The 12,653-nt window shown below is 39.2% G+C and overlaps 1 protein-coding gene across 9 annotated transcripts in view; it reads right to left on the bottom strand.

Annotated features, from left to right (window-relative positions):
- Positions 1–12,653, bottom strand: part of SPAG9 (sperm associated antigen 9) — a gene marked incomplete at both ends in the record, with an annotated part of 115,738 nt that overhangs the window by 37,353 nt on the left and 65,732 nt on the right. Inside the window, one exon of one of the 9 annotated variants that reach the window (XM_084236187.1) lies at positions 1,916–1,957. The exons of the other annotated variants lie outside the window; for them this stretch is intronic. Within the exon in view, the coding sequence (XP_084092313.1) occupies positions 1,916–1,957 (42 nt within the window). The remainder of the gene's footprint in view (positions 1–1,915; positions 1,958–12,653) is intronic. 9 annotated transcript variants of the gene reach the window in all.

The raw sequence follows: 12,653 nt of genomic DNA, 5'->3' as shown, positions 1-12,653 counted from the left end.
CTGGTGAATTCACTCACCCTCCCACGCCTCTGACCTGTACCCCAGTTCTTGTATAAATAAATAAATCTTTAAAAAAAGGCAAAAAAAAAAAGCAGGGACTGATTTGGAATTCCAGTACTTTAGCTATAAAAGAAGGGCACTACTGTGCATGTTTATTTATTTATTTTTTAAAATTTATTTATTTATTCATACAAGCACTGGGTACAGTCAGAAGCGCGGTAGGGTGAGAGAATTCACCAGAGCCAGAGCAGGGAGCAGAGCAGGCAGAAGGACCGAAGCACACTGCTGAGGGGAGCAGCAGGAGGCAGGAGAGGTCTGCACGCCATGTGGGACCCTCCTCTGGTGGCCGGGGAGCAGCCGGGGAGCAGCCGGGGAGTGAACCAGCGCTAAAGAGGCTGCGGGCAGCTTCGCAACCCAGTGCTCAACCGCTGTGCCACCAAGGAGGCCCACTACTGTGCATGTTTAAATTGTGCTAAGTTGGGGCCAAAATAAGGCAGGTGCAATTGTATGGGGAATATAAAAATAAAAAAAAGTTGTGCTAAGTGGGCAACAATTATGAAAAGATGTTCAGCATCACCAATTATCAAAGAAATGACAATGAGCTATCACCTCACACCCATTAGAATGGCTACTAAATAAAAAGAAAACAAGTGTTAATAAGAATGTTGAATTGCAATCGTTGTACAATGCTAAAAGGACTGTAATTGGAAACTGCTATGGAAAACAGTAAGGAGTTCCCTCATAACATTAAAAATAAAACTGCCATAGGATCAGCAATCCAAAAACACATACCCACATCCATAGCAGCACCATTCCCAATGGCCAAAATATGTAAACAACCCATACTAGCCTCATGAATCCCCCATTATAACACTTATTGCTTCACACTTTTATTTGCGTGTTTACATTTCCTTCTCCCTAAGTAAAAGTTGAAAATCTAAAGCAGTGTTTTTTTTGGTTCTGTTTATTGAGGTAACATTGGTTTTCAACATTGTATATTCAACATGCTTCATTTATGTTTTACCACACCACACTCACTAGCAAGGTAATGAAAAGTCTTTTAATTTACAACTCTATGGCATAACAGAATCACAAAGTTCTTTATTTAGTGCATGTATTTTTCTAAAGGGAGCATTTCATAACTTTATTTGATTCTTAGAGTCATCAATGACCCAAAGACACAGTGAGAAACAAAACTGTACCAACAGTCCGATGAAATAAACCTAGATGTAGAATGTACTGTAGCTTCAAGAAAATTCATATTATCAAAGGGAAGGAATAAATGTCCTTAACTCTAAGGATAGTTCTGAAAGAAGAGGATACTGTTTCACTGTCAAAGACCTGCAGAGGGGCATCCATGGACTTGACTTAACCCTGACCTACCGGGCAGGAGAAAGTTTTGTCTTTATAATACGAAGTGCCCACATATTAAGCCTACATGAAGCAGGCTCTTAATAGATGTTTGCTGAATGAAGCTGAATGGTATCTTGACTGGGTCTGAAGAAATCTAAATCTGTTCAACTAGAGAGGTAGCCCACAGTAAAATGACACATGAGGCTGTCTCTAGGATATATCAAATTATGATAATTCTTCCCTGAGGAAGGTATTTGTACATAATATACTAGTTTTCTTATATAGAGCTAGATAAATGAAAATTGGCTGGATTCCTATGAGCTTTACCTATATTTTTTCTCCTTTATTTCAAAATGCTGACTTTAGGATAAGAATAAATCATAGGTTACAGTAAAGTCCTTACAACTATTATAGGAAAAATCATTTTTTTTTGAAAGTCAGTGAATAAATCAAGACTTCCAAGCTGAGCACTTGGTATCTTGAGAATAGGAGTTGAAGAAGTAACCAAAAATTAATCACTTTTGTTTATTCTTTTCAAAATGCTTTCAAACACCATTCTCACCTCCTGTTCTATAGCTTTCAGAAGTTCAGGACTACCGCTGACCTGGAAAGAGAGAAAGATCATAGAAGAAAAACACATTATGTATTTACTAGGTGTTAGCATATTTGTACATATCTTTGGCTCATACAACCTCTCAGGTTCTCAAGATCCCTCTCTGTATTATCTACTAAATTAAAATGAGAATTTGAGGGGTCGGTTTTGTCTTGTTTTGAGTTAAAATCATTTCTTTTAAGTCTCTTGTTTAAGAGGTATATGGTTTTGAAGTTACCACTTGAATCATGTCCTTAAACTTATCAATAAGTAGCTTATCTCTTAAACTATTTTTCTATTTACACAACTCTATGAAATTTTCCTGAAATCCATTCTAATCATCTCAAATATTTAATATACCAAATATTCCAGACATGCATAGTGGGAAATGTTTAACACACCCTTCTTTCTCCATCTTCCATTTCTGAAACTCTTAGGTAACACTAATAGCTGAAGGGTGACCAAGATTCAAATGCTTTTTCACAAAAACATCTATTTATTAATATTGTTTATTTCTAACTATACATTTTCCCTATGTGAGGCAAATATGTTTCTCTTAAAAACAAAGCAAGTTGAAGGTTTAAATATTCTTGGTCTGGAAATTCATTGTCTTTTTGAAAACCTAAACTACATCTGCCAGAAGTCTCTAATAATTCCTTCAAAACACCATAGATTGGGCCTCCCTGGTGGCGCAAGGGGTTAAACACTGCATCTGGAAGCAATCCGCAGCCTCTGCAGCATGAGTTCAATCCCCGGCTGGCCAGGGAGAAATTCACATGGCGAGGCAGACCTCTCCTGCTTTGCCCGCTGCTTCCCTCAGCAGAGTATTTCAGCCAAACTACCTGTTCTGTTCCCCACTCTGTCTCTGGTGAATCCTCTCACCACCCCCCCACCTCTGGCTTGTACCCCATAAATAAATCTTAAAAAAAAAAAAACCCACCATAGATTAACACAATATGATTCAGTTTCTAGAAAGCAAATTGTTCTCCCTTAAAGTTTGTTTATATGATCTTGGACTCTGGATTCTCACCATCTTTAACATTCTAATTACTCATTTCATCAAAAACTAGGTAAAAAGTATGGTGGATCTCTGTAAAAGTAGAAAGATTGTAAAGATTTATTTTTTATATTAAAAAAATGGTGCTACAGAAAAATACTTAAAGCATAAATCCATTTATCTTACAAAGACAGTGAGTGCGCTATTATCTGTGTGCATATGCAAAGGAAAAGGTTTGAAGGATATATCAACTATTCATAATGACTAGAGAGGAGTAGAAACAGGGTTGGAGAAAATTTATATTTTTATTCTAGATTCAATTATCAATTAAAATTGTGAATCTACATTAATATAACAATGTTTTTAAAAAATATTAAGCCTGTTTTATAAACTATTTGGACTCTGAGCAAGCACCTTAGTAACATTTCTAGCATCTGGTTTGTAAATGGTGCAATGGGCATTGCTAAGTATTTTCTAATGCAAAAGGTTAGGTAATTTTTCTTCAACAAGAAATAGTCAAGGGGGCCTCCCTGGTGGTGTAAGGGGTTAATATGTAGCACTATGACGTTATCTGCAGCCACTGCAGCACAAGTTCAATCTCCAGCCAGGGAGCTAACCCACATGGAGTAGTAGACCTCTCCTGTCTAGCCTGCTGCTCCCCAATCTGCCTGTTCTGCTCCCCACTCTGTCTCTGGTGAATCCTCTCACCCCCGCATCTCTGGCCTGCACCCCAGCTCTTGTATGCCTAAATAAATAAATCTTTAAAAATAAAAAAGAAATCGCTAAGACTATTTTTCCTAGGCTAAAAACCTTGTTTAAATATCAATGAGTATGTAATAAATACTTACGTGCCAACTGCTTCAAAATATAAGCTTTATTTTGAAGCAAATATAAGCTTTATCTTATAAAATAATCATTATTTTCAAATTGCTGTTTATTTAGATATTTACCAATTTTCATCCTTAGTATACATTAGCATCCTGATCAACAAATAACCAAATAAATGTGCCAAAAGAACAAAAAAAAATCACATCCACTTAGAAGGAGCTAATTTCATTCTCCCTTCTCTAAACAAGAGCTTAGAGGGGAAAAAAGTATGTATCTTACAATTTTGTCAGTTAATGAGTAGGGAGAAAGTACAAAAGATTAAAAAGAGTGAATATTTACACCTTTTCCCTTCAAACCCCAACAGTCAGCAATGGATAACTCTAAAAGCTATCAAAAGATGATAAATGTGAGGAAAATGTTTATAAATAGAAGTGAGACTTCAGAAGAAAGTCTCCTATGTTACAAAACACAAAATGTTACAACATATAATACATTTTTCTTAAAATTCTATTTTTATTTTAGCCTACTATAAGCACTAACAGAAAACCCCACAGGTGGTACTATATGCGTTAATGGAAAAACACACGTAAGAGTCAAAGAAAGGAAGGGCTTTAAAGTAATCACATCCCAAGAAATAAGCACATTTAGTGCCTAGATCTTGGCTCCTAAATATCATTCTCCAAAAAATCAACCAGGGCCTTTTGAGGCCTGGACCACTTTATGGTGGCAGTAATGAAAGAGTAAGTACTCAAAAAAAGCATAGGAGAGACATCCCTGGTGGCACAAGGGGTTAAGCCTCAGCACTAAGAAGCTATCAGCAGCCACTGCAGCATGTATTCAATTCCTGGTCAGGGAGCAACCCACATGGCGCAGCAGACCTCTCGTGTCTCACCCACTGCTCCCCTCAGCAGTGTATTTCAGTAGATCTGCCTGTTCTGCTCCCTACTCTGTCTCCAGTGAATCCTCTTACCCCCTGCACCTCTGGCCTACATTCCTGGTCTTGTATGTATAAATAAAATAAAATAAAAAGAATAAAACAAATATCCATGCATTTAAACAAGCAGAGGAAGATGGAGGGAGAAAGCCCCCAGAAAAAAATACAGTCCTCCTTTATAGTTTTTCTCACAGCAACTTGACTAATTGTTGTAGGCAAGATCTACTGTTCGATGCTAAAATCAATGGATAAAAGTCTGAGGAGAAATAGATATTTGCACAGTCTCAAAATATATCACCAAGATATTAATTATAAAGGGAAAAAGCCAACACACACCAGTTGAGCCAAGTGATTGATCAAGGTTAACATCACCACGTTACTTCAATATTCTTGCCAAAAATATAATAAAGGAGAATCATCAAAGAAGCCCAAACTGACATTCTACAAAATAATTAACCAGTATTCTTCAAATCTAAAGGTCATAAAAGACAAGGAAGACTAAGGAACTGTCATAGATTCTAAGAGACCAGGGAAATATAACTCAATACAATGTAGAATCCTGGATTGGATCCTGGAAAAGAAAAAGGAGAGCAGTGGAAAAAAATGGCAAAATCCAAACACAAGTCTGTAATTTAGTTAACAGTATTGTACCAATGTTAATTTCTAGTTTTGATAATTGCACTACATTTAGTTAACATTGGTGAAGCTGGGTGGGTAATGGGTATAAGGGAAACTAAGCACTATTTCTGCAACTTCTCTTTAAGTCTAAAATACTGCAAAATAAAAAGTGAAAAAATGGGAGTTTTAAAATTTTAAAATTACACGGGCATTTTATAATACGAATCTTTAATCACAAAAGATACAGGAAAAGGTTCAAGTGCTATAGAGATACAAGTTTAGGAAAACTAAAGAAATAGGAACAATTTAAGAACTTAACCACAGATGGAGGAGGATGGAAAATTCTTCAGTACAAGAATGCTGGCTCTGTTTAGACATCTCCTGATCTGTATGCTAAACACATCTCCTGAAGAATGCAGCACACATTGACCACTGGCTTTACATACCAAACTCGGCTAACAAGAGTTTCTCACAGCAGTTGTACTAAAATATTTCAAGGCTTATTGTTTAAAAGAACTCTAACATTTGTCCAAGTAGGTACCAATCCAATTGCTTTTTAGTTAAAATAGTTTTTTCTCAGTTCTAAAAGGCACACTCTACTAACACTCAACAACCCAGAATATCTGCAGAGGAAAAAAGAATACTCTCATGGAGTTATACACAGGTATTTATAGGAGTTTATACATACATACTGCGATGCACGTAATTGGATGCAATCAGTGAAACTATTGCCAAGTTGGTACCAATTAAGGTCTAGAAAACAACATGAAAATTTCGCTTTTTTTTTTTTTTAAAGATTTTTATTGATTGATACATACAAGCACTGGGTATAGTCAGAAGCACAGGAGGGTGAGAGAATTCACCAGAGCCAGAGCGGGGAGCAGAGCAGGCAGAAGGACCCAGGTACACTGCCGAGGGGAGCAGCGGGCAGCAGGAGAGGTCTGTGCACCATGAGGGACCCTCCAATGCCAGGGAGCAGCCGGGGATTGAACCGGCGCTGCAGAGGCTGCGGGCAGCTTTGCAACCCAGCGCTCAACCACTGCGCCACCAGGGAGGCCCGAAAATTTCGCTTTAAATGATACTTAAGAGTTCATTCTCTTTCCATGGATAGGCATAACAGAGTGATATCTGAACTCTAAACATGTTTAACAATAGGAAACATCTATGACATTGCTAAGGAGAGTTCAAATAGCTTTGGCAGGCATTTTGGCAATGTCTGCCAAAATCTTAAACACATGCTTTGACCCAGCAATCCTACATCTGTGAATCATGAATACAAATGCAAAATTATATAAGGCATTGTGTGTAATGAACTAGGAAAAACTAAGGTGTCTCATCAACAAAGATTTTAATTGCAATTAGTAAGTGATCCCTTTCTACCTGCCCATCTTCCATGATTCTGATATACCAATTATCTCTCATTATTCCTCCTGCTTCTAGTTTCTCATTCTATTGCATTCTTTCATACCTGAAAACAACCCAGTCTCTCCCATTCTTTAAATACTTTTCCCTCTACCCTGCTAACTCAAGTTATCCTATTTCTCTCCTCCCACTACAACCACCTTTTTCTGAGTAATCTACACTTTCTATTTCCTCCTTTCACGATTCACATTCATTCCGATTAATGACCTGGCAACTCAAACTCCCCAAACCTACAGCTACAAATTTATAAATGCAGTGCTCATTCTACTAGACCTCTCTATAGCAGCTCACTCTGTGAGCAACTCTTTCCATTCTGAGCTGTATTGTCCCTTGATTTCTAGGGCATAGTCTCTCATGTCTTCTCCTCTCCGGCATTACAACCCCCCCCCCCAACCCCCACTCCAAGGCCCTTATCTGTGTATACATCTTCTGCCCGCCACATAATTAAGGGGAATCATCACAGAAGCCCAAACTGACTTTCTACAGAATAATTAACCAGTACTCTTCAAATCTCAAGGGCATAAAAGACAAGGAAGACTGAGGAATTATCATAGGTTATAAGAGACCAGGGAAATACAACTTAATGTAGAATCCTGGATTGGATTATGGAACAAAAAAAAGACTGTTCCCCTACCCCAAGTGGATACTGCCTGCTTCACCTACTCAGGTTCTGACACCCTATGCCTAGCACCTTTCCTTAGAGATGTCCTTATCATTCTGTTGAGGATCTGACACACCCCAAGTCAGGCTGCATCTCTGCTGGAAATGCTCTTTACCTTGTTGGTCTCCTGACTCTATAACCCCCACATGGACACAGTCCTTGTTTGGGTTGTGACACCTACCACCTCAGTCCCATCCCACCCACCCTCTGTATGCTTGCCTTAGTCTGTCCTAAGTAATCACTTCAGGACTGAAGTGTATGAAAGCAAAGAGGAAAGGCAATAATGCAATAATTATAGCTTTATTGTAAGTCTTGATATCTAATAGGACAAGTTCTTATTCTTTTTTTTTTTTTAAAGATTTATTTATTTATTTATACAAGCACTGGGTACAGTCAGAAGTGCAGGAGGGTGAGAGAATTCACCAGAGCCAGAGCGGGGAACAGAAACTGGCAGACTGACGAAATACACTGCTGAGGGGAGCAGTGGGCGGCAGGAGAGGTCTGCGCGCCATGTGGGACCCTCACCCGGTGGCTGGGGATCGAACCGGTGCTGCAGAGGCTGGGGGCAGCTTCGCAGCCCAGTGCTCAACCGCTGCGCCACCAGGGAAGGCCCCAAGTCCTTATTCTTACTGTTCTTCAGGACTGTTGGGTCTTGGCCTTTTTTTCTCAAATTTCTTCTTTATTTGTAGCTTGTTCATAAATAGAATTCAGTTGGATAAACAATCCTAACATTTTTGTTCATTTCCAGCCTTAGCATTTTTATAATACATTTTGAACAAAACAACTTTGATCATTTAACTACAGAAGTTGCTTTTTACCAATTTCACTAGAAGATACCTAACAATCTCTGCTAATGATACAATAAAAAGACCTCTTCTGCTTTTGGCCTTGAACAGATCCCTAAACTTGAAGAACATCAATGGCTGAGACTTCTTGTAAACTCTGGCATTTAGAGATTGGCCCTGAAAGATGGTTTTTCAGGATACAAATATATTTGTGGGAAAATTATAAAGAAAAGCAATTGAATGCAGAGGTCTAGAGTTCAAGGAAGGGGTCACGGTTGGATATTCAAATTTGTGAATATTGCTGTGTGGATGGCATTTGCAAACATGGAACTTGAGCTTCTCAGATTAAGTAGAGGTGGGCTGAATGCAAATCGCTGGGGAACTCCAACATTTAAAGGTCCAGGACCAGCAAAGGAAAGGAGCAGTGAAGAAAATTAGTGATGTGGAGAGGGAAAGGGATGGGCCCCATAGGGGAAGCAGTAGAGGGAGAAGAGGTGACCTGGGAACAAAGTGAAGTATTTCAAGTAGTAGAAAGGACTCCAATGTGTCAAATGCTGCTACAAGATAGGGTAAAGACTGAGAATTACGCAAGAGATTTAGAAAGATGGATGTTTTTGGTGACCCAGAGAAAAAGACACGTCAGTGCAGCAGGTAGAACTGAAAGCCTCAGAGCAGTGGAAGGAACAGAAAACAACTACTTCTCAAACATGCCAAAGTTTGTTCCCATTCAGGGCCTTTACAGATGATACTTGATTATCCTGAAACACTCAATCCTCCAAATGTTCCCATGCACCTGCACATCCCTTGTGTCAGGGTACAAGTCGTCTCCTCTATGAGGACTTCCTTTACCATCATAAAATAAGCTCTTCTTCCTACTGAATATGCCCTAATCCCTTACCTTGTTTTCTTTTAATAGTATATAACAATATTTGCAATTCTATTATTTCAATTGTTTACTTGTCTGTTGATCTTCCCCACAGAATATGAAAAGGGAATAATATGTACAAAGACTTCTTTTTAAGGACAACTTGCACATTTTTCTAGGTGTACCATTCCTGGAAGATTTTTCCAATACCTGAAGCTATAATCTTATTGATTGTAACTCTCTCACAGTGAGAAGTGTGCAACATAGCAACAAAGAAGGTCCATAACTATAACCACTAGCAAATCTCCTGTGCTGTCACTCTTCTGCCAGTTTTTTTTACCATTCTGCTTGCTTGGTTATAAGCCTACATGTGGTTTTCTCACAAAAAAGTTGTGCTACATTAAAAAAACTAGCAACAACAAATGTTGGCGAGGATGTGGAGAAAAAGGAACTCTCCTGCACTGTTTGTGGGAGTGCAAACTGGTCCAACCACTATGGAGAGCTGTGTGGAGATTTCTGGACCTACTAAACATAGAGCTTCCATATGATCCAGGAATTCCACTCTTAGGTATTTACCCAAAGGACACAGAAACATCAATTCCAAAGAACACCTGCACCCCTATGTTTATAGCAGCACTATTTACAATAGCTAAGCTTTGGAAACAGCCCAAATGCCCAAAAATAGATGATTGGATCAAGAAGATGTGGTACATATATACCATGGAATATTACTCAGCATTCAAAAAAGATAAACACATGCAATTTGCAGCAACATGGATAGCGCTGGAAGGGATCATGCTCAGCGAAATAAGCCAGAAAGAAAAAGAAAAATACCGGATGGTCTCACTCATAGCAGGAATCTAGAAAACTTAAATAAGGGATCAGGAAAATGAATAACTATAAGAAAGTGAAAATCAAAATCAACAAAAAACTATGAACCAGAGACACTCTATGGGGGGTGAGGGGAGGGATTGGGGTCAAAATAAGGGGGTTGCAATTGTATGGGGAATATAAAAATAAAATTTATTTAAAAAAATACAATTAAAAATATTTACAAACATTAAAAAAAAAAAAAGTTATTCTTTTGGGCCTCCCTGGTGGTGCAGGCAGTTGAGCGCCGCACTATGAAGCACTGTGAAGCTGTCCGCAGCCTCTGCAGGGCAGGGTTCAATCCCAGTCCGCCAGGAAGAAACCCACATGCCGTGGCAGACCTCTCCTGTCATGTCTGCTGCTCCCCTCAGCAGTGTATTTTGTCAGTCTGCCTGTTCTGTTCCCTGCTCTGTCTCTGGTGAATCCTTTCACCCTCCCACACATCTGGCCTGTACCCGGTTCTTGCATAAATAAATAAATCTTTAAAAAAAAAAAAAGTTGTGCTAGTAAAATTAATATTGATTATAATTCTCACCTTCAACTGTTTCATAATGAAGACAAACCTCTAAGTATAGCTAGGTCATTCCCAATTCTCAGAGAAATGAAACTTGTAGACTAGACATTGTCTAGTTCAGTTTCTGTCACACATGGATACCAAGACTTGCGCAATACAGTCCACAAGAAAACCTGAGACCCTCAACAATGCCACGGACCAGCACGGGGGGGCGGGGCGGGGGGGTGCAGCACAACAACAACCAGTCTCTTATAAGTTAGAGAAAGACAGGGGGCGGGGAGGGGCAGGGAGAGGAAGGACTAGGTCAAAATAAGAGGGGAGTGCAATTGTATGGGGAATATAACCAAAATGAAAATGCATACATTGTGCAAAAATGAAAAATGATGTAAGAATTATATAAAATAAAATGTTATAAAAAGAAAAGTTAGAGAAAGACATCTCCAGTTAATAATAAGGGCTCACTTAGGTCAATAATAAAACATGCCCTAATTATTAGATATACTTTATAAACTGGACTTTTCCCATTTTGAAATATACCACTCCATTCCTGGAATTCCTTTATTGTTGAATCTTAATCTCATTTAGTAACCCCATGTCCAGAGAAAAGACAGGATTTTATTTTAGAAACCCTCTGTGGTATTGTATCTCTAGGGGACATTAAAAACTCCTAGATGAAACGCCATATAAATAATCTGTTAATCAGTTAATAACTTGTCAGGGGCCTCCCCGGTGGCGCAGCGGTTGAGCGCTGGGTTGCGAAGCTGCCCGCAGCCTCTGCAGCGCAGGTTCGATCACCGGCTGCTCACCGGCCACTGGAGGAGGGTCCCACATGGCATGCAGACCCCTCCTGCTGCCCGCTGCTCCCCTCAGCAGTGTACTTCGGTCCTTCTGCCTGCTCTGCTCCCCGCTCTGGCTCTGGTGAATTCTCTCACCCTCCCGCGCTTCTGACTGTGCCCAGTGCATGTATAAACAAAACAAAACAAAACAAACAAACAAATAAATAAAAACATGCCTCTATTAAAAAAAAAATAACTTGTCAGTAAAGTTCTGTCACAGCATGTCACTGGGTTAAATAACTAGAGAATTATAATAATCTTCCTTTAAGGTGCCTTTTTGGGACAGCAGCTAAAATATATTTACCATATGGCATACATTTCTGATGTACTAAAAATATCCCTCCTACTTAATTTTGTTTGGGAAAAGGAACATAGCATGTAGGCGACTGAGGGACGGGTGTTTCTGAAGATATATTAATCCTACAGGAATGTTTTCAAAAGCCAGAGTAGCTGTAGGAGTAAAGAATGAGAGTGTTTCCTGGTAGCATCGCAGTGGACTAATACCAGATACATGTGCATGATTCACTTATATCAAATTGAGCAACAAGAGAAAGATAAGGGGAAAGGTAAGGTCGGCCTTACACTGTTAAAATACTTAGCAATGGGAGAAAAGTTTGATTGTTTTATTAAAAGTTTTATTGATTGCTTACTGTTTTTAGCACATTTCAAAGACCAATGGAAAGAGTCTAAATGCCTCTACCTTCTAGAACTGAGAAACAGACCGTTTTTATTATCTCCAGAGTCTTTCTAACATGTAAAACAAGTAATTCATTCAACAAGCATGTTCTGAGAGGCCACTACATACTCCGGACTTTTTTTACTTTTTTTTTTTTTTTTTTTTTTAAAGATTTATTTATTTATTTATACAAGCACTGGGTATAGTCAGAAGTGTGGGAGGGTGAGAGAATTCACCAGAGCCAGAGCAGGGAGCAGAGCAGGCAGAAGGACCGAAGTACACTGCTGAGGGGAGCAGCGGGCGGCAGGAGAGATCTGCGTGCCATGTGGGACCCTCCTCCAGTGGCCGGGGAGCAGCCGGGGATCCAGACGGCTCTGCAGAGGCTGCGGGCAGCTTCGCAACCCAGCGCTCAACCGCTGCGCCACCGGGGAGGCCCGTACTCCGGACTTTTCTAAGTGGTGGGGATCTAGCAGTAAGCACATGGATTTTATGTTCTTAATGGAAAGAAACAGGCAATGTAAGTAAATAAATGACTTAGAATTTTAGGTGTATCACACAAACTATCTTATGTACTTAAAACATAAATATTTGGAGAAAAAGAGAGGAAGAAAAAGGAGAAAAGATGTAAGTCACTGTATTCATTTTAGGTGGCTTATTTGTTTTATGATAGACTAGATTTTGTTATGTAACAAAGTTCCATTA

Source organism: Talpa europaea, assembly GCF_964194135.1.
Source record: "Talpa europaea genome assembly, chromosome: 7".
Lineage (NCBI taxonomy): Eukaryota > Metazoa > Chordata > Mammalia > Eulipotyphla > Talpidae > Talpa > Talpa europaea.
This window is presented reverse-complemented; position numbering and strand designations above follow the sequence as displayed.